General features: G+C 38.5%; 1 protein-coding gene across 1 annotated transcript; it reads left to right on the forward strand.

Annotated features, from left to right (window-relative positions):
* The first annotated feature begins 1,011 nt into the window (after positions 1–1,011).
* On the forward strand, positions 1,012–21,595 carry PLA2G15 (phospholipase A2 group XV). The gene is made up of 6 exons (XM_052796519.1): positions 1,012–1,239; positions 9,257–9,413; positions 10,880–10,998; positions 12,592–12,690; positions 13,083–13,307; positions 17,303–21,595. The coding sequence occupies exons 1-6, from the start codon at positions 1,098–1,100 to the stop codon at positions 17,812–17,814; spliced, it is 1,254 nt and encodes a 417-aa protein (XP_052652479.1). The 5' UTR covers positions 1,012–1,097; the 3' UTR covers positions 17,815–21,595.
* The last annotated feature ends 448 nt before the right edge of the window (positions 21,596–22,043 follow it).

Raw genomic sequence — 22,043 nt, forward strand, 5'->3', positions numbered from 1 at the left:
AAGGAAACCTTGTCTTGCCCATGAGCACAATCATGACTGATCATGAGATGTGATTACACTGCTACCAAGTACTATTTTTTTTCTCCATTTAGTTTCTGCTTCCGTGGATACCCTTCTTCCTCCTCTTCAACAACCAGACACCCACCAAATGACATGTACTTAAAACTGAGCATGTAACTCCTACTAACTGGTATTGCTGAAGCGCAAAGGCTTATATCCCTTCTGGTTTTAAATGACTGTAATTACAAGTCTACCTGTTCTTGTTACATATATAAAGGCCTAACGATTTTTTTTTAGGATTGCCAAATGCCTGACCTCAATGATACTCTGTAGCAATTAGCTGTCACATTAGTCAGGTGTTGCCTGAAGTACAGCTATGCCCATGAGCTTTTATATCAGATGCCCTGTCCCTCGACTGTGTAAGACTAAAATTCCTAGCTCTGCTAAGTATTTTTGTTTTTCCTTAAACCATTCTGACCACGCTGCTCACAGGCTACCTATTTTTATGCATATGTTTTGCAGCAAACGCCCCTTACTTCACTTTCAGAAATCGTCACGATCACACAGCTGTAGATGTAGTAACGTGAGACAAAAGGTGTTCCTCCCGCAGCGTGTCTCCCTCCCTAACTGCGTGCTGCCAGCCGGGACCAGAGGCCTCAGCCCGCACCTGCGGGGCGCCCTACCTGTCCGCTCTGCCTCACACGGGCCAGGCCGGGGCCACGGCTGCGGCACGGAACGCGGCAGCCGGGGCCCTCCGAAAGGCAGGGGTCCGCCACATTTACAGAGGTTTCTGCGGGGCCGGGCACCCAGCAGAGCCGTTGCGGCTGAGGGGAGCGCAGGTTCCCGGCGCCGCCTGAGGAGAGGCCGCTCGAGCCCGCGAGCCGAGCCCGCCTGCGGCTGCTGCGAGAAGCGAGGTCGCACAGCGGCTCCGGCTCTCCGCAATCGGCTGGTGACGCCTGCGGGGGCGGGGCCGGCTGCCGCCGGGGCGGGGCGGGCCCTTTTCTGGCCGGGCCCGGTGGCAGGGCTGCACTCTGGCGGCGGCAGCCCCGGCGGAGTGGAGGTGGTGGCTCCCGGCCCCAGGGTTATGCGTTGGGGTGATGGTCCCGCCGGCGGGCGCTAGGCTCCTCCCGTCCTCGGGAGGGAGCCCCTTCCTCAGCCTCGTTCTCCTGCTGCTGCTCCTCTGCCCCGGCGGCGGGTGCCTGCCGCGCCGCCGGCGCGCGGGGCCGCCCGTGGTGCTGGGTAAGAGCCGGGGCGTCGGCGGTGCGTGCGTCTGGCGCCGTGGAACTGCGTCGAGCCCGCTGTCCCTGCCGTCGCACCCCTGGCAGGGAGGCGGCGGGAGGCCCCGGGCGCTGCGGAGCGAGCGGGGTGCGGTGGGTACGGCCGCGGGGGTGCGCGCCCCGGCCGGCCGCCGCCGCTGCCTGGGGGGTCTCCGGGGTGTTTCGCTCAGCCACCCCACTTTGTGGGCTCCCCGGTTGCTGCGGGTACCGGGGCGGGGCGTACGGAGCGTCTTCTCCGTAACTCTGCCCCGGCGCTGACAGCCCCGTTCCTGGCCCGGCCGCAAAAGCGAAAAATACAGGCCCGGGTAGGGGGGGCGGGCACCTCACCTCGCATCGCACCCCACCCTGTGGCGGGGGGGGGACGGGACACGAACATGCTGAAAACATTAGGTTGCCTTTGCTTGTCAGTGGGCGTGGGAAAAACGGGGCTCGCTTAAATACATTTTTAGCTCATTAACTAAAAGCAGACCCTCGTTTCCCAAGTTTTTACTCCATATGAACCTTTCCTAAAAGAGGTTGGAGTCGGATGTGGGAAGAGAAGTGACTGGGTGTTACAGCAGCCCAACTACAAGCATTTAAAAAATAATAGGCTTATTTCATCGCACAAGGTAGAAAAAGAATATTGATTACTGGCCTGTGGTTTCACCTGTTAACACAAACCAGTTTGTAACAAATGTGTAGAAAGTATTCCTATAATAGGTACTAAGTAATATTTGTTAGATGCTTTTTGTATCCATTGATAAGAAGAATCATAAATAAATTTTAAATGTTTTAATAACTTGTCTGCTGAAATTGTAATTCTTAAGCATTCCAATATATTAATTAAGTGCATTTGGTGATATGTCAGTAGTCAGTCCTGTGAATGTATTCAGTATGCAGTATGTTCTTATTGTGCAATTAACCTTGATGGTAAAGGGGGAAGAAAGATCAAGAAATGGGAAAAATACTGGGAAAAGGATAATCGGTGGAATGTTGTTCAGTTTAAGCTCCATTTATTTATAATAATTTAGGCTCTGTTGTTGACTTTATTACTACTATTACAAACTTCTGACATAAAAGGGTAAATGCTAAGCAAGAACTTTTTTAGAGATGCTGTGTATCTTGGGACCACCATGTACAAATTCACAGTTCTTAATAGATGGCTGAACTAACTGAGAGGATGTAGATTTAGACGTAGAAACTGCAAAAGGATGTGCTAAGAGGCTGGAGTTAAAAAGTGAACAAAAATTCTTGGAGTTCTGTCTGTGAAGGTTAGAAGTAATCATTTATCCCATCTTTCCACTCTGTAATGCTGGGTTTTAGCAATAAGCTCTGGCGCTTACTCCAGTGCAGGCTTCTTGATGATAAAAGTGATAGTGTTTTAGTTGCTGATCCAATATTCAATTCTAGCTATGAAGGAATCAAAGAAGACTTAAAAGCAATTGGGATAAAGGGATACTGATTATAGAAGCATGGAGTTACTACTGATGGACCTACTGTAAGTATGTATGTTCCTTAAGAATGCTTTTAAAAAACATGGCTGACCTACATGTTGTTTTCCTAAGAGACATTCTGGTAAATACTGCATGGCTGAGCAGACATTCATCAGTGATTGGTTTAAAACACAGACTTTCTTGCTATTACAGTGAATTTTCATCAAATGCTACAGAACTTGCATCTCTTACTATTCTAGTCAGTGTCTGCGTTTTTAAAATTTGCTGGTTTTGTTGCCCAGTCCTGACCTGTCCAGAAAGTGAAGATTCAATGGGTTTTAACATAAACAATTTTTTGGGGTTGTCCGTATGTTTGAGAAAGTAGGTGCTCTTAGGGAGCGATTTGCTCTAACTGCCTATTGTAAAATACTGTGGTTTTTGATGTATAGAAATGACTGTCGTCGTAAAAACACCTGCACTAAGAGCTTAGCTTCAATTAGACATGACATGGGCAGTGAAGGTCAAACAAATAAAGGAGAGGAAGGAGTGACTGTCGGTTGCTCTGGTTCTGTATGAAATGTTCTCATCTTGATTCTAGTTAACTTTTCACGACCTTTTCTTCACCCTTCTTGCGTATGTGACAAGATAAGCTTTTCAGGAATTACTGTGATGAGGATGGTAGAAGGGTTTAGGACAATCATTTAGGGAGGCATTCTAAGTGCTGGCTTAACACAGGTGTTTGGGAGAGGGGAGAAAAACATACATTGCACTGGAACCACAAATGCAAAAGGAGATGGAGAGGTGTATGCAAGGCTGCATAATACAGGCCTATACAAGCCTGAGGTGGTTTTGGAGCCCATACAAGAGAGGGGATACAGCGTTGATCCTCCTGGTTTATCAGGTTGGCATCTAGACCCTTAATTCCTGATATGTGTTCAGTTTTTAAATATGTTTTTATCTTGTAGTAAATATGGTCTTATGATCTAAGCATTCACTTTTGGTCCACTTGGAAGGTAAAACTCAAGTAGAAAGGGGAGTTAACAAGTTTGGTCTTATTCTGTGCATGGCAAGCTGGCTATCTGATCTTAAGGAATAAAGAAAGAAGGAATGCTGTTTAAAGGAATGTTGTCAACATAATGATCACTTCATAAATGTTTTAGACTGGTGATGGTCACAAGACGCAGTGTAACTTGCTCTCAAATTTTTCACATAATGACCCCACTTGCAGTTGCAGCCTGTGCTTATGCAAGTAACGGTGGAGGAAGTAGAGCAGTAGTTTGCAAATATGGGGCATTGCTCATACATGGGTAACTTTTGTTCTGCTCCCCAAGTACTAACAAAATACTGCTGCTAGGACTATAAAATCTGAAAACAGATGAGCTGCTTGCATACAACCTTGTAACTATTGGCTGTAGTTGTGGTGGCAACAGATCTCGGATTTGCAGAGACCTCTAACTGGCTCAGGTGAAGTGTGGTTCTGTGAAACAGCTAAGCCAATCTAACAGCTCATTAGTGCTCCCCCAGATTTCCTTGTGCCTGCTTATTGGCCAGCTTGTGGAGTTGTTTGTCTTGATAAAGCATGAGAAAATTAACCTGTTGAGGAAGAAGTGATTAATTTTGTAGTTGAATTATCTTAATGGAGGAGCTGGCACAAGGAATGTGGAGAGTGGCACCACTCCATTTGGATTAGGTTATTTTTTAAGCTGATCTGTGTATCATCAAATGGTGCCTTAGTAGCAGAAGCTACTATGCCTGAAGATCATGCTTGTACATACCAACGGAGCAAGACCAGGGACCAAACTGACATGGGTAGTAACTGACAGCAAAATACTGCAATGCAATTGTTCAGTTTTCCCTGAGCTTTAAATAACAAAGCATCAAAGGGTATTCATATAATAGTGGTACTAGAGAAGAAGAAACACAAGGTAAAAGTCAAAACTTTACTTCCAGAGTCCTGCCTGAAGGCTTGATATCAAAGACACAATGCTCATTAAAATGTAAGGTGATTCTCTCATTTTTGGGGAAAAGGGGACTACTTAAGATACTGAACTGCTTTCATGCCTTTTTTTTTTTTAAGAGTTTCCTAGTCAGCCAGGACAATATATTCACACAGGAATATCTCCTTTAAGATCAAGGATAACCTACTCAATACCTCTGCTCTATTGACAATATCTACTAAAATATATATATATATATTCTGTACAAATACTTCTGGATATCTGCCTCATGTTTACATGCAATTATAATATTTTTGCACTTAACAGTTTGGTTATATATGCAACATGCTTGTCTTCTAATGCTTGCAGTAAGAAGTTCCTTTATTTTTGTGGTTGCTCTTCCTCCTTCATTTTCTCATAGTCCATCGATAATCACTGCATACTATCTCATGTCTTATCAATTTTGGGAGCTGATAACCTGTTGTTATAAGATCAGTGGTGGATTCACTGAACTCTTTACCTTTTAGAGCTGACTCAACACAATTACTATATCAATGTTCTGATACCTTCTGCAAACAATTTGTTAGGTACTTGGCTAAAGTTTTCTAGAAAGACACCTAAATGAAGTTTGTTAATAATTGATTAACATGCAAACGAGGTTTGTCTGTGAATTCCTGCTGACTGCTAATTGAGGTGTGTGTGTTTGTATGGTCAGCTGGCTAGATGTCAGGAGTGATTTAAATGTTTATGCCTCATGTGATCTGAGGTATCTAGAAGTATCATGTGAGATGTTGTTTGTGTTCTTGTTCCTAATTTTAAACATAAGCCTTTTCTGTGGCAGTCTATCATGGAGTCTATGAGCTACTTTGAGACATTCTCCTTAGAGAACTGTGGTCAGAGTTTAAAATTAATTTTCCAGAAAACTTGGTTCATTTTGAAGGCATGATAATTTATAGAACCAAAAAGATGACAGTTATTTGAGGAAATTATACCAGTTAAAAAGTTACAATAGCTGATATATATCCAAAGGCATTTGCATTTCAGATAAAAGTGGTAAAAAAGTACCAGTTGAGGGTTTCTCTGCCACACAAACAATAGCTGCCCCCCCCCCCCATTATATAGGTACAATATTTTCTTTTTTTTTTTTTCCCAAATGAAATTTAAGATCCCCCTATTCATGGCTTTTGTTGAATGTCCTTTTCTCTTTGCTTCCTGAGCAGTATTAAGGCAAGTCACTTTCCAGGGTGCAATTTGCTTATTGTCTTCTGCTGGGAACTGTGAATCAGTCATTAAGACTTAAGGATAGTGATAGGCAGGAGTGTCAATGTATCCTAAAGCTAGTTATTGTAGTTCCCAGGAAAAGTCTGTAACATCTTTTAAACTCTCAAATGAAATTTGTAAATGTGCTTTCCAAAAGCTTAATCAAACAAGAACACATCCCAGAAGGAGATCTACTAGCTTTGTCAGGGCAGTTGGGGGGGGGGGGGGGGAAGGAAAGGATACTATAAGATGGGAAGTGAATTGGGTTCATGGCTGTATTAGAATGAATTCTGTTGGGATTACTGTCTTTGTGAAAAATGAGAATATGCTAGAACTAATAGATCATCAAACCTGATGGAAACACTTTCTGCTGTATATGAAATATCTTTATATTTCCAAATGTCACAGTTCAGAAGTTAATACATGTATTACACAGCTACAAATTAGGGAAGCAAGGGTACTGCTTGAGATCTTTTCTTGGACATCCAGTTTTAACTAGTGCTAATGTATTTTGCAGAACTAAACTTGCCAGTTTTGTACATCTGTGAGGTCAGTCTGCAGGCTTTAAAAAGTAAGAACTTTCTGTAATGTTTCCAGCAAAAAGGCTTAGAAACTACAGATAATGGTAGATGAGAAGATGAGAAAAATTGCTTACAGATTACTCTGCCCACAGATGCTTTCTGTGTATGGCGTGAAAGCAAAGGGAAATGTGTTTTTTCTACTGCTTTCAAATTCCATCACAGAAAATTCAGAAAGGTCTGTCCTTATCCTACAGAATTAATCTTCAATGTGATCTATTTTTAACTTGTTACTTATCAAAAAGCCACTAAGTAGTTCTCCAGCCAAAATGTAAATCATTAACACTGTTAAATTGTGTGGGGTGAGGACTGAAGATCTTGCGTGTTTCTTTCCATAATGTGAAAAATCAAAATTTGCATTTTGTTCCCTACAGCTTCATCATGAACCCATTCAGCTTGCAGAATGTACTTTAGAAAATAAAACACGAGTTGTGAATTACAGTGATTAGCAGTTTCACTGTTAATATGGAAATGTAAACCTGAAAAAACCTTTTTGTTAATCCCTGCTTTATAAGCAAACAGGCATCACGCTTGTACCTGAGACTATTTTTTAACTCCAGTATTGTATCTTGGCACAGGTGGAACTTGCCCCTTATCTTTTGTTTAGAATTACATAAAATTACTGCTTTTCAACTTGTTCCTTATCATCCCTTAAGTAAAAATTAGTATGTGATGTTTCTCATCTGCTATGAATTGGACACAGGAGCACAGCCCCTATCCTCAAGCTTCTTGAAGATAACATTTCTTAACCAAATTAAACTTGCAGTTAATCTAAGATCATGCCATTAAGTCCAAGTGAGACTTTGTATAGTTTCCTGCTTTCAGTACTCTTTTTTGATACATTTATCTTGATTATAATCTGAAACTTCTTCAGTTGTGAGTCTTCCTACTCTGAGCAGGAGTGCTTATGATTATTTGAGTGCTGTTTGGAAAACTCAGCAAGTTCTTAAAACTCTGATACTCCAGATGTTTGTCTAAGTCTTCGAAAGGTATCTTTGCTGGAAGAGTTTCATTTTTACCCAAGGAAATGAGATTCCAGGGTAGAACAGAATGTCACTCTTCTACTTTGTTTTGCATTGAAACTGATGACAAAATCAACCTGTTCTGTCCTTGGCAGGTCTGCTGCTGCAACTGGCCAGCCATGAATGATTGATATAAATAGAATTATACTCTGTTCCTTTTCTAATTAAAAGCACTGATACAGCACAGGCACGAGACTGTGGAACAAGCTGTTGCCTTATAGTTCTATAAGCAATAACTAAACAGCATTTTGTGAGGTTACCAGACTGAACTTCAGTAAATTCTTTCTAGGGTGTGATGCAATACTATAATCTCCCTTACTATGCTTTCCAGTATATCAGAGTCCTTGAAATATGACCTAAAATAAACTGTGGTCAGCTACTGGGTCTTTTAACCTAATGAGAAAGTAGAGGTAGTTAATAAAGAAATCCTGAGGTGTATCTTTTCTGCAGTGGTTGAAGATTGCAAGAGTGTGGTTGTCCAGGTCTATAGTTTGAGGTTCTGTCCTTTTTCAGTTCTGCAGTGTTCCTCTGAAAGCCTGTCTGGCTTTCCAGTTAAATTAGGTATTCCACTAAAAGGTAATATCTCTTTCTTTAAACCATTGCTAAGTATCAGAGTTCTACAGAAAAACTGTTTTGATTAAATAATTTACTGAAGTGGGGAAAAAAGAAAAGCAACTGTATGGGTAGGCCTGCATTAAAAAACTTCAAAATTAAACATTGACAAGTAAATAGGATACAGTTATGCACACACTGAAAAGGTGAGAGGGTGTGGAGCTCAAAGGGGTGGGGGGAACCCTTAAGAAGTGCCTAACTCTTACATTTTTCTAATTCAGAGAAACTTTTCAGTTACTGAAGTATCTTTGCCTTTCTGGTTGTTGAGGAAAAAATGATTAAACATAACAATGTAAGAAATTTCTCTGGAAACTTGCTGTTGAAAATTGTAAGAGCATTTTTTTGAGCTTAGTTCTAATTTAGAAATAATATTCCTGTCTCTATCTAGTGTTTAAAATAAAGGAAAAGAAAATTTCATCAAAGGAATACTGGTATTTGGTATATGCCTTTAAGAACTGTGCACTTCAGAGAAGGTACAAATACAAGACCCTTCCCTCCAAGTATTACTGATGTAATGTATCAAAAAAAAAGCGAAGATCAAAACTGTTGTTGCATCCAAACATGAATGTAAAAGATATGAAACTATATATTTGGATTATTATGCTAGCCAACTAAATCTTGTGTAGCAAAAGTGCAGTTGGAGGTGAAGAAGTAAAAATAAAAAACATAAATGGAGCTGCTTTCACTTTTCACATTTTTTTTAATGTCAAACTGATAGTTTGCACGCAACTGTTTAAAGAGAACAGAAAGAGTTGCATGTGCAGTTGTAATACTCTGAAGAAAAAAAATCTTCCAGAAAGATTCAGTTTGTACTTTAAAACACAGATGATTTTAATAATGTCCAAGACCATCTGTTTTTCATACCCATGGCCTAACATGACCTGTTCCTATACAGTCTGCTTTTTGAAGATATGAACTGTTGATCCAGAACTATTCTACATGGTGGTTCCCCACTGATGATTTTGAAAATCCAAATATTGTCAGTGGAAAATGTGCATGTAGTACTTTGTTCTTACATAACAATTTTTTTATCCAGTTACAAAACTTATGGTATCTTTGGATGTAGTGATACAGCATATGAGGGCTACAGTATTAAGATGTGTATATTATAATGTAAAATGTTACACACTTTAAGTGTCTCGTTTTTATATCTTTCAGTTCCAGGGGACTTAGGTAATCAGCTGGAAGCAAAGTTAGATAAGCCATCAGTAGTGCATTATCTATGCTCCAAGAAGACAGACAGTTATTTTACACTCTGGCTGAATTTAGAATTGCTTCTGCCTGTCATCATTGACTGCTGGATTGATAATATCAGGTAAGACTAGAAATGTTGCTCTTTGCAGTTACCTCCTTTCCTTAGACTGACATGCTTTGTACAGAATGGCTGCCTTAAACTTTCTTTTCTGATTCAAGACCAGTGAAAGAAATGACTTGGAATTCTGCTAGGTAGAGTAACAGGATGAATCAGAAGATGAGGCTCTATTGCATCTGAGGTAGCTGTTCATCAGTGATGAAAAACAGGTTGTCTTAGTTTCTTCCCCTTTCTCTCCTACCAGTTACCCTGTGTTGATTTGGGCACTTAGACACTTCTGTAGGCTTACCTAAAGCAGAACATTTTCTGCTTTTTTGATGAGTTAATTAAGTTTTGATGAGGCAAGGGCGAAGGAGGTACATTGGGCAGCTCAGAGGGGACAGGCAGGAGGAATGTGAGCTTGCACTTTTGCTGTCAGTGGCAGTCTCACAGGCAGCTGAGACACACCGTGTCCTTCAAGGGCAGTCAGGAAGTCTCTGTCCAGAATTATTTTGGTTTAAAACATTGCCTAATTTAAAGCATCCAGACTATTTCATCATTCAGTCTGCTTCATTAATGTTCCTGTAAAAATTGTATAAAAACCTCTATGAAAACAAGAAATACTTAGCTTGTGCAATTTAAAAATATTGTATTGGCATGTTGCTATTTTATGTGAATATACTGAGCCGTTGTGTAGTTTTGCCTCTGCTTTCTGTCTTGCTATATGCCTTACAGGTTAGAGATTTCTGGTGTGTGAAGATTTGAGTATCAATTCAGATTCTAAGACTCCATCTAGGGGTTAAAACTTGCATTCAGAAATGGCAAATGTATTGATACGGTATTAAAAACAAATGAACAAACCCCTGACAATAATAAAGACCCCGACCCAATGCTCCAGATTCTTCGTATCTCAAATTGATTTGAAAAGTATCTACAAAACACTCAATACTGCTGTGTGTTTCCTGAGGTACCAATCGCTAGTCAAGAAATATCAAGTACTCCCTTATGCTGGTGTGGGTGTTCTAGTTAAACAGAAATGAATTATTTTCATCTAGGAGAATTTTTCCAATATCTGATTTTACAGGTATTTTATCTTCTACTGCTACATTCTTAATGTTCTTGACAAGTCTTCTCTATTATGTGGCTTGATGCAAAGTGAAATGGCATAGAACTACATAAAGTAGCTTATATTCTAAAGTTGAAGTTCAGCCACAATTCTGTATACTCAGTTTTATAGAGAAGATAAGTCTCAGATTCTGCCTGTAGAGCATTAAACCAAAATAATTGTTTGCACTGTATAACCTCTTAACCATTAGAGTACTCTTATCATGCCTGCCTGGTTTTTTTGTTTTATTTTTTCTTCTCGGTAATAGCACTTAAAGTTCTTGTTACTGCACTCAGAATGTAAGACCCAATGTAGTTGAGAGTTGTCATGTGGTAATATGACATGTTTCATGTTTTTCTCTCTCTTTTTCTTTTTTTCCCCCCAGGCTGGTATATAATCGAACAAGAAAGATTACAGAACCACCAGATGGAGTGGATATTAGAGTCCCAGGTTTTGGGCAGACTTTTTCCTTGGAATTCCTTGACCCAAGTAAAAGGAGCGTTGGTATGTACAAGCTGTGTCTGAAGTGCTTTGTCACCTGTAGGATTTTTCTAGTGTGACTTTATACAACAAGCTACTGAAATGTGATTTCAAATTACAGTTCTGTTTAAAAGTAGAAAAACTGATTTTTTTGTTGTTGTTTGGTTTTGGTAGTAGGGTAGCACATGGCTCACTTAGCTTTTTAAGTGTTTTCATTGTATTGTCTTGTCTGTGGTTTGGCCTGATAGATTGAGACGAGAAGATTCCATGTTACTTAGTCTTGTGCCAAATTTAAGTTCTCTGGATGAAACTTGAGTAGGTGCTTTGAAGACAGACGCTTTTGGAAAATGAGATGGGTTGAGTAGAAAATTCTGTGACTGAAGCTTGACAAGCAAAACCAAAATAAACCCACTTCATTTCAGCTTGGTTCTGAGTCAGACGCTCTTTGGCCTTAGGAATGAGTTAATGGGCTTGGGAGATACTGTACCATGCTCTGTAGTTCCCTGTCTTTTGTTGGTGTCAGAATAATTATATAATTACATTTGTGCTGCATAAGATTTCTGCATTAATGTGTTTGCAGGGGTTTTTTTTAGTGTTTTTGTAGAAGTCGTCTTTCAGAAAATACTGAATCTGATAAGCTTGTGTGAGTAGTTGTTAGCTGTGGCTGAAGACTTAAGTAACTTGAAGCTCAGTGCATTACTGGCTACTATGTGCTTCATAGCATGGATTTCTTTTCTTTAGGTAGCAATCTCCAGAAGGGCAGTAATGTGCTTAATGATCTTCACTAGATGACTCTCATAACCAGAACAGGGCCATATATAAAATTGCTTCTGTTCATTTTAGGGACTATATGATAAGCATTCAAGACTGAGTGAGGTTTTGCTCCAAACTTAAATATGACTGTGATATTCAATAGGGTGTTTTGACACTTAATCTTTTAAAGTGTTATTAGATGCATTTAATTGTGGTAATACTTAAACCCTATGTGTCAAAGCTTGTAATATGTAACATCTTTCAATATGTAACATGAGCCAGTCTGCAAATGTTTCCCTTCTTTGCTATTAAAGCATTATGTTCAGTCACTTAAGTTAGTCTACTACCTGATAGAAAAATAGTTTTGGGGTAGTTTCCAGAATTTTGCCCTGGGGTACACTGTAAGCATTTGTTTCCAAGAATAAATGTTGGTGAGGTCCAGGCCAACCTTTATGAATGTATTATATACTCTACCTGAACTTAATCTGCAATCAACAAAAGCTAGGACTCTAATGTAGTAATTTCTTAGATGTCTTACCCTTGAACTGTAAAGAATACGTTTCTGCTGCAGAGAATTTATCCATTCTGTGTATACCACGTTTTGCTGCCACATTTGATAGATTAGCCAACTAGTAGGAAGTTTTAATAATGGTATTCTCTCACTTTTGGGGGACAGCAGGCAGAACTAATTTTGTTTAATACGCAGCTTTCTAGATTGTCAAAGATTAAGACTACAGTTTTAATGTCTGAATATATGGTATCAGAGATAATGCTTCCAGAACTTAGTTTGTTTCGCGATAGTGTCTGACGGCTGCTTCCAATGCTAATCTTTTCACTGTTCTGTTTCTTATCTGATGTCTACAGGCAGTTACTTTTATATGCTGGTGCAGAGTTTAGTAGATTGGGGCTACAAACGTGATGAAGATGTACGAGGAGCACCTTATGACTGGCGAAAGGCACCAAGTAAATAACATTGTTACTTGAATAAAATTTTGACTCTCCCAGACAGCAAAAAATGTTTTGGGTCTCTTCTCCCATCCCACCTGTACAATTATACTTAAACTTAATTTTTACTAGTTCTTGGGCCTGGGTACCCCTGGACCCAGATGAAAGTTGTGTGGTGTGGTTTCTTTTTTTCCTTGCTAGTTAAGACTTGCTTAAAAACAAAACAACAAAAAAGCCACACTACCAAAACACATCCCCACAAAACTACCACCCTTCCCACTTAATACTGGAATTTCTAAGCTCTGCATTATTAATTCCACAGACAGTTAAAAAATTAACATTTTAAAGAATTGTGTTGATGTTCAGCATTCACAATTAATAACTGTGTAACGTGTATATGTTTACTTCAGATGAGAATGGAGACTATTTTGTGGCCCTTCGCAAGATGATAGAGCTAATGTATGAGCAGTATGGAAGTCCTGTTGTCTTAATTGCCCACAGTATGGGTAATATGTACACCCTCTATTTCCTCAACCATCAGACTCAGGATTGGAAAGACAAGTACATAAAGGATTATGTGTCATTAGGTGCTCCATGGGGAGGAGTGGCTAAAACTCTCCGTGTGCTGGCTTCAGGTAGGTAACTTGAGTGTTTGCAATGTATTTTGTTAGCAGTGCAAGATACTAACTAGACTGTTAACTGTAAGACTGGAGGATGAGTGTTTAAGGAACTATGAAGTTAAAAATAATTTTTTCATAAGTGATGGCAACTTTGTTTCAAGCCCTGCGACCAGACTGTCATTCTTTATGTTTGTGGGAGCGGACTGAATTTTTTTACATCCCTTAACCAGGAGCTGTGTTGCCTCTTGACCTCTCCTAACCTATTTTCAGCAGATTGTTGTCATCTTCTGTTTGGCGTGGTGTCTTCTATTTCTGTCACTTCTGTCTCCAGCCTGATTGCTCTCTGTTCAGTATTGCAAAGCTAACAAGGACTCCAGAGCATTCAGTTGTTTCCTTTGATTAAAGATCACACAGCTGCTTGAGGTTAACATTAAGGGAAACTTGTAGACATGGTGGTGAAGTGGTGCCTGCAGCACAAAAGCCTGTTGAAGGTTATAACTCTACAGATAAGGAGAGTGTATCTTTGAGATCGTGGGTTTAGCATACTAGATATGCCTGACACTAAAAAAAAAAAAAAAAGCGTAACCTATTTCACTAAGTAACTGCAAATGACTGATGGAAAAAGTTCACTTACCCCATCATGTGATACCATAATTATTTCATGTGCTTTGGCATTTAGTTCATGATGTTTTGGGCTTGGTTTTTTTTAGCTTGTTTCTGACTTGTTAGCTTTGGATATCACTATCTTCCTAAACAAAGCTGACATCAGAAACTGGACTTCATCAAAATACAGAACGCACAGCAAGTCCCAGCCATGCATGGACAGATCAAAGAATACTTTGCTTACCAAAGGCATTTGATTCTGAATCATAGTGCATAGCTCAGTTACTAATTAGAAAACTTAAATTGGATGTTTGTATTGAGTTATACATTGTTAAATCTATTGCAATGGCACTGTAAAAATTAACATCCCTTTTCCCACAGGCTTCCCCTGACAAGTTTGCATGCTACAGAAATGGCAGGAAGTGAGCAATGTTAACTTCATAAATTTCCACATGATTATATAAAATTCCACTGTCCCAGATTTCTGTTGGATTAAACTTTTATGCTTCATGTCTTGTTCATCCTTTGTAATGTCTCATCCAAAGTGGCTAGCTATACAAATGCATAATGAATAGTTGAATTTCTACTAAAATGTAGTCATCTTTTAATCTGTATCTCTGTAATAAACTCTGTGTTTTAGAGCAGAAATTTAAGAATCACGTGGGAAAGTTAAATGGGCAGAACGTAATATCAGGATGCACATTTTTATGCTAGTTCTGTCTAAAATATCTGTAGTAAATCACCACCATCAGGCATTTAATACTTGGATTACATTAGTCTATTAAAGAGTTTCTAAAACTGATGTTATCAGGATGTTAGTACACAGAGGAATCGTTGCTTTAAAGAAAAATACTGCATTGCTGCAGGAAAGACAAGGCAAGCTATGAATGCATTCTTTCTGCTCCCATTCCTGTTTATAATGTGGTAATGGCTAGGAACTGTATGTCAAATCCACAGTTGTGTTATTAAAGTGGTAAACAGTACGCAGGTGGAATTATTTTCTCTAGAACTTCTGTAATACTTTCTGCTACTTATTCATGTGCTTTGCAAGATCAATACTTATATCATTACAATTCCAGTGCCAATAAAGTGAGGAGGTTCTTCCCACTACAGTGACCAAAGACACAAAGTTCACTCTGGTGGCTTGGTGTGGGTTGTTTTTTTGGGTTGTGGTTTGGTGGGGTTTTTTTTGTCAGCTTGAGATGTGTCTTCCTTAGACCTAATACTTTGTTCACTATAATGTCAGTTACAGTCTGCCTGCTGACTTAAGCATGGTCTTGGTTGTACAGTACTTCTGCACTTCAGAGAAAAGCAAAGGATTTGATAAGCATTTTGTAACAGTTCTGTAAGAGAAGGCTGGAATAGTCAGGTTCTGTGTTTGAGTATTCTACTGGAAATAAATTTTGTAAGCATTCCTTTCATTGTTCAATTCAGAACTTGGGCTTTCTTTGTTGAAAACTGCCAAGTAGTATTCAGTAGCTTAGTGATGAGTGCATAGTTAAGTATTTATACTACACAGTAATATGAAACACATTTTTCAGGACCTTTGTGATTCTTGCTGTGCTCTTTTGAGTTTCCTTTTTATCTGTTTCAGAGTTATACTAGCAATGTCTCCATGTAGTCGTCCTAAAGATGGCATTAAAGACTGTGCTTTAGGTCTTCTTGCTGAAGCAATAGTGCCACCTTATGGAACTGAAAAATATACTTTGGTGCTATTTCAGGAATAGTGGTTTTAGTTTCAGTATTTCAGTTTCTATGGTGTGGTTGACCTGGATCACTATGTGCTGTAACCACCTGGACCTAATAATGGAAATTCTGATTCAAAGTTCAGCTGACAAAAGAATTGAGGTGTGCCAGCCATTGTGATAATGGAAAATACATCTGATTAGACAGTCACCATGAAAATAAACCCGGATCTGTCTCAGAGCTTTTTTAAAAAAAAAAAAGTTTCTAGTAATCACTGTATCTGCCACTTATTAAGCAGCTTTTAAGTTTGTGAAGATGCAAGAATAATGGTTAAAATATGAAGAAAGATGCATATAAACTATAACTTAGTCATGTGTTAGTTTGAGCCATCTTTGGAACAAACTGCTAAGAAAACAATGGACTTGATGTCTACAAAAAAATTCTTGAAATGTTTTGGTCAAATATTAGTTCTGTAATAAGAGTAAGTCTAAATTTGGTAAAATGTAACAATTTTGTTTTTATTGGGTATTGGATAATTTAAGACCTTTATTGATAATAAGCTCTAGCTCTCTAGATTTATATTATATTAAGACAACATAATGCCTTGGAAAAGCTTGGCCAGCTGAAAACATTTCCCAAGCATAGCAGTTATCAACCGGTCTTTCAAGAATTGTTGGTTTTGTCTGTTGTCCACCCCCTTCCCCCCACCTCCCTACCCCAGCAAAGATGTAGTGTAGGTTACCAGAGTTGCTAGAAATATTACTGCTACATTAGAGAAAACCTGTGTTCTGAGCAGCACAAGTATTTTAGCAGCCCTGAAATGCTGACTGGAAGGGAAGATGCTGATACCAGCAATTTTCCATGGTTCCCACCAGAAGCTAACAAGCTCTAACTTTTTTTTTTTCCGAAGTACTATGCATAGAGACTGAATTGGTCATTGAGTGTAGCATTCTTTCTTGATAGCATAAGCAGAGACAGTAATACTTGCTTTGCTTCTGTTTCCTTTTATGATAGTTATCTTTTTAGGTAATTATTAAGAGTCTGCCATTTTCTTTCAGTTGTAGGCATGTTCTGGTAGGTTTTGTTATAAAGGGAGTGCATAAACTGGTAAAACACTATGCCAAATGGTAAATAAATCAAATGGTAAATAAATCAATAGTAATTTTTATAGCTATCCTGAATGAAATACTGCTGCTCTGCTTGTTTTGAATGTGCAAAATTTTAAACATTTTGTTAAGCCTATAAAGTCTCTTCATGAGTTCTTAAATGTGTGTGGATAGTAGTGTTTATCTGTTCCTTCAGCAAAAACATGATCTAGATACCAGAATCACTGTAAAACACATTTCCAGAAGATCATTTAAGACAAAAATTGCCAGACAAAATTTGCAAATGGTATAAATAATGCCTAATAAAAACTGATTTCTTACTCGGCTCACACAGGAAATTTTTTCTCCTTTAAAAAGGAACATATTGGAAAGGTGGCAGTGTTCTTGGTTTGTCATTCATTCATCAACTTGTATTTAAATTTGTAAGTTATCAGAAGTTAGTCTGCAGAAGTTAATTATCAAGAGAATTATAAATAAGGAAAAACTTCTCAAATTGTCACTGTAAGCAAAGGGAATAATCTCTTTATTCATGTTATTGCTGTGAGTGGTAGTAATTGCTGCTGGTTGAGATTCATGCTTTGCTTTGCGTATAATGAAATTCCACTTTTTTTTAAGGTGACAACAACAGAATACCTGTTATCAGTTCACTCAAGATTAGAGACCAGCAGAGATCAGCGGTTTCCACAAATTGGATGCTTCCTTACAACTACACATGGCCTCCAGATAAGGTCTTTGTAAGCACACCTACAGCTAACTACACTCTTCAGGATTACAGAAAATTCTACAGGGACATCAATTTTGAAGATGGCTGGCTCATGAGACAAGACACTGAACACCTGGTCTACCAGATGACACCACCTGGTGTGCGTATACACTGTCTTTATGGTACTGGTGTGGAAACACCCGATTCCTTCCATTATGAAAGTTTTCCTGACAAAGAACCCAAGATTCTTTACAGTGATGGGGATGGTACAGTAAACTTACAGAGTGCCTTGCAATGTCAAAAGTGGGTGGACGTGCAAAAACAGGAAGTGGTGATATTTGAGCTTTCAGGAAATGAGCATATTCAAATGCTATCCAATGATACTACTATCTCCTATGTGAAAAAGCTGCTTTTTGATTTGTGATACCTTGTGTTGACAGTTATTTTCCTCACCTGTGATGCCTTCCCTTAAATATGGGAAAATACCTTTTAATCCCTTGATATTTAGATATTTGAATTATTTATTTTGTGTTCTTTTTTTTAAGGCTGTGTTTAAGAAGTTGTTTGGTGTCCTAAATGATCATTTGTCCTCTATTTGTGTTTATGATGCTTCATAGTATTTTCACATTCTGCAAGTTTGCTCAAATATGCATTTTGGTGCCTCTGGTGTTGTCCAATATTCATACAGACTTTCATTTGGAGATTGTGCAGCCCCTTGCACATACTACATAGAATCATAGATACCTGAGTTCCTTTGTGTGGTCTTTGCAGGGTTTGGAGTGGGAGGGCTAGGAAGGATTGCAATTTTAGATGCCCATAAAACAAGGGAATGATATTAACAATTTGGGAAGCACAGTAAACTTTTTAAAGGGTCTTGCATATTCTGATCCACAGTTCCCAGTACCTTAATTTGTAAATGTGCATATCTACTAGCTAAGATAGGGAACAGCTCTGCCTGGAACTGTACTACCTTTGTCATAATCTAGCCTTTCTTTTATTACAGCTTTTGGGGGGAAAAAAAGATAAGTGTGTAAATTACTTGAAGCTTATTATTAGGTAACTTTTTTTTTAAAGAAGAAATTGTTCGCTCAACTTCTAGAACCTGATTACATACAATCTGGAGTCTGAGGAATTCTCACTTTGTGCTTTATTTATCAATGAGGGAAAGAAGCTAAACAGTGGTTAGTGCTTGCAATAACTGTAGCTCTGTGGAGTAGCACATAAATTAAAGCTAATTGAATTGAATACTGGCAAACAATCCATACAGTGCAGAATTGCATTTCTGGGTGAAAAGTGATCTCATGTAGTGGAAGTGATAATGGATGGTGGGCATTAATTCAAAAAGAAAAGTGAACTTCCTGAAATGGGGTGGGGAATGGAAGTCAGCATAATACAGTATGAAGTATAAACCTTGTTCTCAGTCAATACTTAAGCTCTGATCCAGTTACTGACGAAGTAGTGATTGGATGAACATTGCATTCAGCTGAAAAGCAACTCTACATTTTAAGACTAAAATCCATTTCCCATAGATTACAAGTTTCATTATTGCTGTTACAAGAAGTTGGGATACACTGTTCCTTAAATGTTTCTGGAAACTGCTGAATATGCAACTCTGTTAATTTCCTACAGTATCATTTTACTCAGTGTTTAAAAAAAAAAAAAATTCAACTCTGAACTCCACAGAAATGATAGCCTAAAGGCCATCATATTTACAACCTTGATTACAGAAGTCCTGCTGGAGAAAGTTTCACTTGAAGATTCTCTTTTGCTTGCTTTAAAACCAGTCACCCAGTTAGACTGCACTTAGTTTTCTGAAAACACAATTTTGAATGCTTTCAAAATGCTAGGTCCTCCAAGAAAAATGTTTTAAGAGTTTCAGAAACTCATCAGAACTATTGAGGATTCATTACTTAAGAAACTGAAGTTGTCAAAAGGGTAAAGTTTTTAACTACTTTGGTAGCATGCCTAAAATGTTTGCTGCTGTTAAACTTATCAATAAGATGTGTTGAAATGACAGGCTTGAACTCTAGTTACTGTAGAATGCAAACATTCTGGCACAGGAGAGAAGTTAAAGGCTTTAAGTTTTAATTCAGAAATGACTTGTAAATCCAGAACAACTTGAACTAGGGTCATGGATAAGCTAAATAGGTTTTAACTTCCTTATTTAGCTTCATTTCCCCCCCTGCATTTGCCCTATTACTTTTGTTGAGAGTGAGTACACATTTTCCTCATTTTTAAAATGGAATGTTTATCTTGTCCTCAGTTGCCCAGGAACCTACAGTTCAGCAGCAATATTGCCTAGACTTTTCCAGAGTAAGTACTGAGTTGCCCCAAGTAATTTGTAATTGGTAACTGCTGAAATGGGGAAAAAAAAACCCAAACAAACAAAAAAAACCAACAAAACCCAAGCCAAAAAAAACCCAACAAAAAAACCCCAAACCCTGCCCCTGAACCCAAACAACAACAAAACCCACAAAAAAAGTCCTTTGGCCAAGTGTTCTATTTTATGCAGGACTGTCAGCTGGATAAGCTTTAGGCTTGTGTTCCAAGACTGCTCAAAGATGATAAAGCTCTTCCTGTGGTCTGACTCAATTTTTTAATAAATTGCTATGTCACTGGTTTACAACAGAAAGAAATTACAGAAAACAGCTTATCACAATCTGTATTTCTTGCTGAAGTAGAATGCTTGTTAATAAGCACTGGAATGAGTGGAGCTGGAGGCTGTATTGCAGGATACCAACATGGGCATGAAGGGCTGAAAAAAAAGAGAAAAGAACATAGGTAAACAGTTCTTAACCTGATCAGGAGAATGTTTCTAAGCTACATTTAGATCCTTACCCATTAATTGGTAGCATTTTCAGTCGCATACTAAAAGTTTAGCTTCAGGGTGTTTTGTGATTTGAAGTTCCAAAATACAGGATTCCAAAAGATGCTTTTTTAAATTCTTTTCCCTTTACTACTTTTTAATACTACTTTTTGTGCCCCAAAAGAAAAAAAAAAAATCTCTTTTGTTCTTATTTTGGCAACTTAGTACTGTGTTTGAGAACAGTTGACTGTATCTTTTAACCTAAAGATTTGTAAATCAGCTTTCCATTATTAGACAAGGCCTTGAGTGTGTCTCTTTAAATAAACTTGTGTCAGTTAACCTGGTAAAATGAAGCTGAAAGGTTTTCAGTGTGCTTTTTTGTATGTTGTTTGTCACTATAAAGCCTTGCTGTGCAAGAACATGTGTACCTGAGTTCTAAGTAATGTGTTAGAGCAAGCACAGTGCTTCCAGTGAGATTTTGATTGGATGTGATGGTTCTGCAGGCTATAGTTCTGCTTTATGTCCAGAAGTTGTGATTTTTCTACCAAATCATCTTCAGCCCTTTCATTTTCAATTTCTTGCATGTTAGGATGGAGTTCTCCTTGAAAAATGAATGCAGCAAATAAACTACATTATTCTAGTCATTGAAACTGAATGACTTCACTCAGTATGTTGAGAAGTGCTTACTCACTATGGCATGTTCCTCTACAAGGCAAGAGTATTTAGCATTTCTGTTACAGGCCTGCTAGAGCCATGTGCACTTGAGCATTCTAGATTCTTGTGGGGAGAGAGGTCTGAAGAAATAAATCTTTAAGGAGAGGAGAATGTGGCGCATCCTTAAGAGGAGTAACTCAGGTGCTTTGCCACACTGCACAGTTGAAATGTTTGAATTTAGTGATATATCTTTGTTATACCTAACACATATCAATCATGTCTCTCTCTTTCCATAACTTTTACTTGCTTTTATTCTTCCAGGTTATTTTCAGAAACCAAAAATTGTCTTGAGGACCGAATGTGTTTCTTATTTTTGACAAAATATATAGAAAATGCTGAAGAAACTTTCAGCTGTCACAGTAACACTTCTGAAGAGGTTCAGAGTCACTATGTGATTCTGTTTAAAAACAGAAGGCTTCAATAACTAGCAATAATTGCAAAGGACTTGCAGACCAAAGGAAGGAATGTTTGGTATTAAGGTAGTTCTTGGAGCACAGTGTGTTCAAGGCCCTCTTAAATTCAGGGAATGTTTGGCAATGACTTTGCTGCTCTACATTTAACAGTATTTTGTATGGAACGTATTCTGAGACCTAGCATTTTATATGCTCTTTTTGTGTATGAATGCGTTCAATAAATTTTGAATATTTTATTGTCAAACTTTGATAACATAATAAAGTTGATCTAAATACAGCTTGTCTCCTGTTGTGAATAACATGTCTCACTGCTCAGATGGAATGTCAACTTATTGCTGGTTTTCTTCCCCACAGGTTCTTGGTGTCTCTTTTCTCACAGTAATTGCTTCTTGGTTCATCTTCAAATGCAACTACTGTCTTGTGGTACATTTGGAGTTCTCTGTTAATTGTTCTTGAATTCATGGAGAATGTGGGACTGAGATTACTCAATTTCTTTTGTTTGCTTTCTAGTTCATCTTGTATGGAAAAAAAAAACATTCTTGGGATATCTCATGCTTCTGTTCAGGTAATCATTTTGAAATTAGTCCCTCAGTCCTGAAGTGTCCTAAATGCTTGCGGTTGTCTTTATACTATTGATTTCCAAACTGATCCCCAAACCCATGCATGTTGACCGTACAGTTTCATGGTTGTATGAAACAATATTTTTGCAATTACAAATAG

This window comes from Harpia harpyja, chromosome 9 (assembly GCF_026419915.1).
Source record: "Harpia harpyja isolate bHarHar1 chromosome 9, bHarHar1 primary haplotype, whole genome shotgun sequence".
NCBI classification, from domain to species: domain Eukaryota; kingdom Metazoa; phylum Chordata; class Aves; order Accipitriformes; family Accipitridae; genus Harpia; species Harpia harpyja.

Bases quoted from the DNA above. Each gene is read 5' to 3' on its own strand.
- PLA2G15 (XM_052796519.1), top strand. From the start codon at position 1,098: ATGGTCCCGCCGGCGGGCGCTAGGCTCCTCCCGTCCTCGGGAGGGAGC. The intron at 1,240-9,256 runs GTAAGAGCCGGG...TATATCTTTCAG, and splicing joins GGGGCCGCCCGTGGTGCTGG to TTCCAGGGGACTTAGGTAAT. The intron at 12,691-13,082 runs GTAAATAACATT...TGTTTACTTCAG, and splicing joins TGACTGGCGAAAGGCACCAA to ATGAGAATGGAGACTATTTT.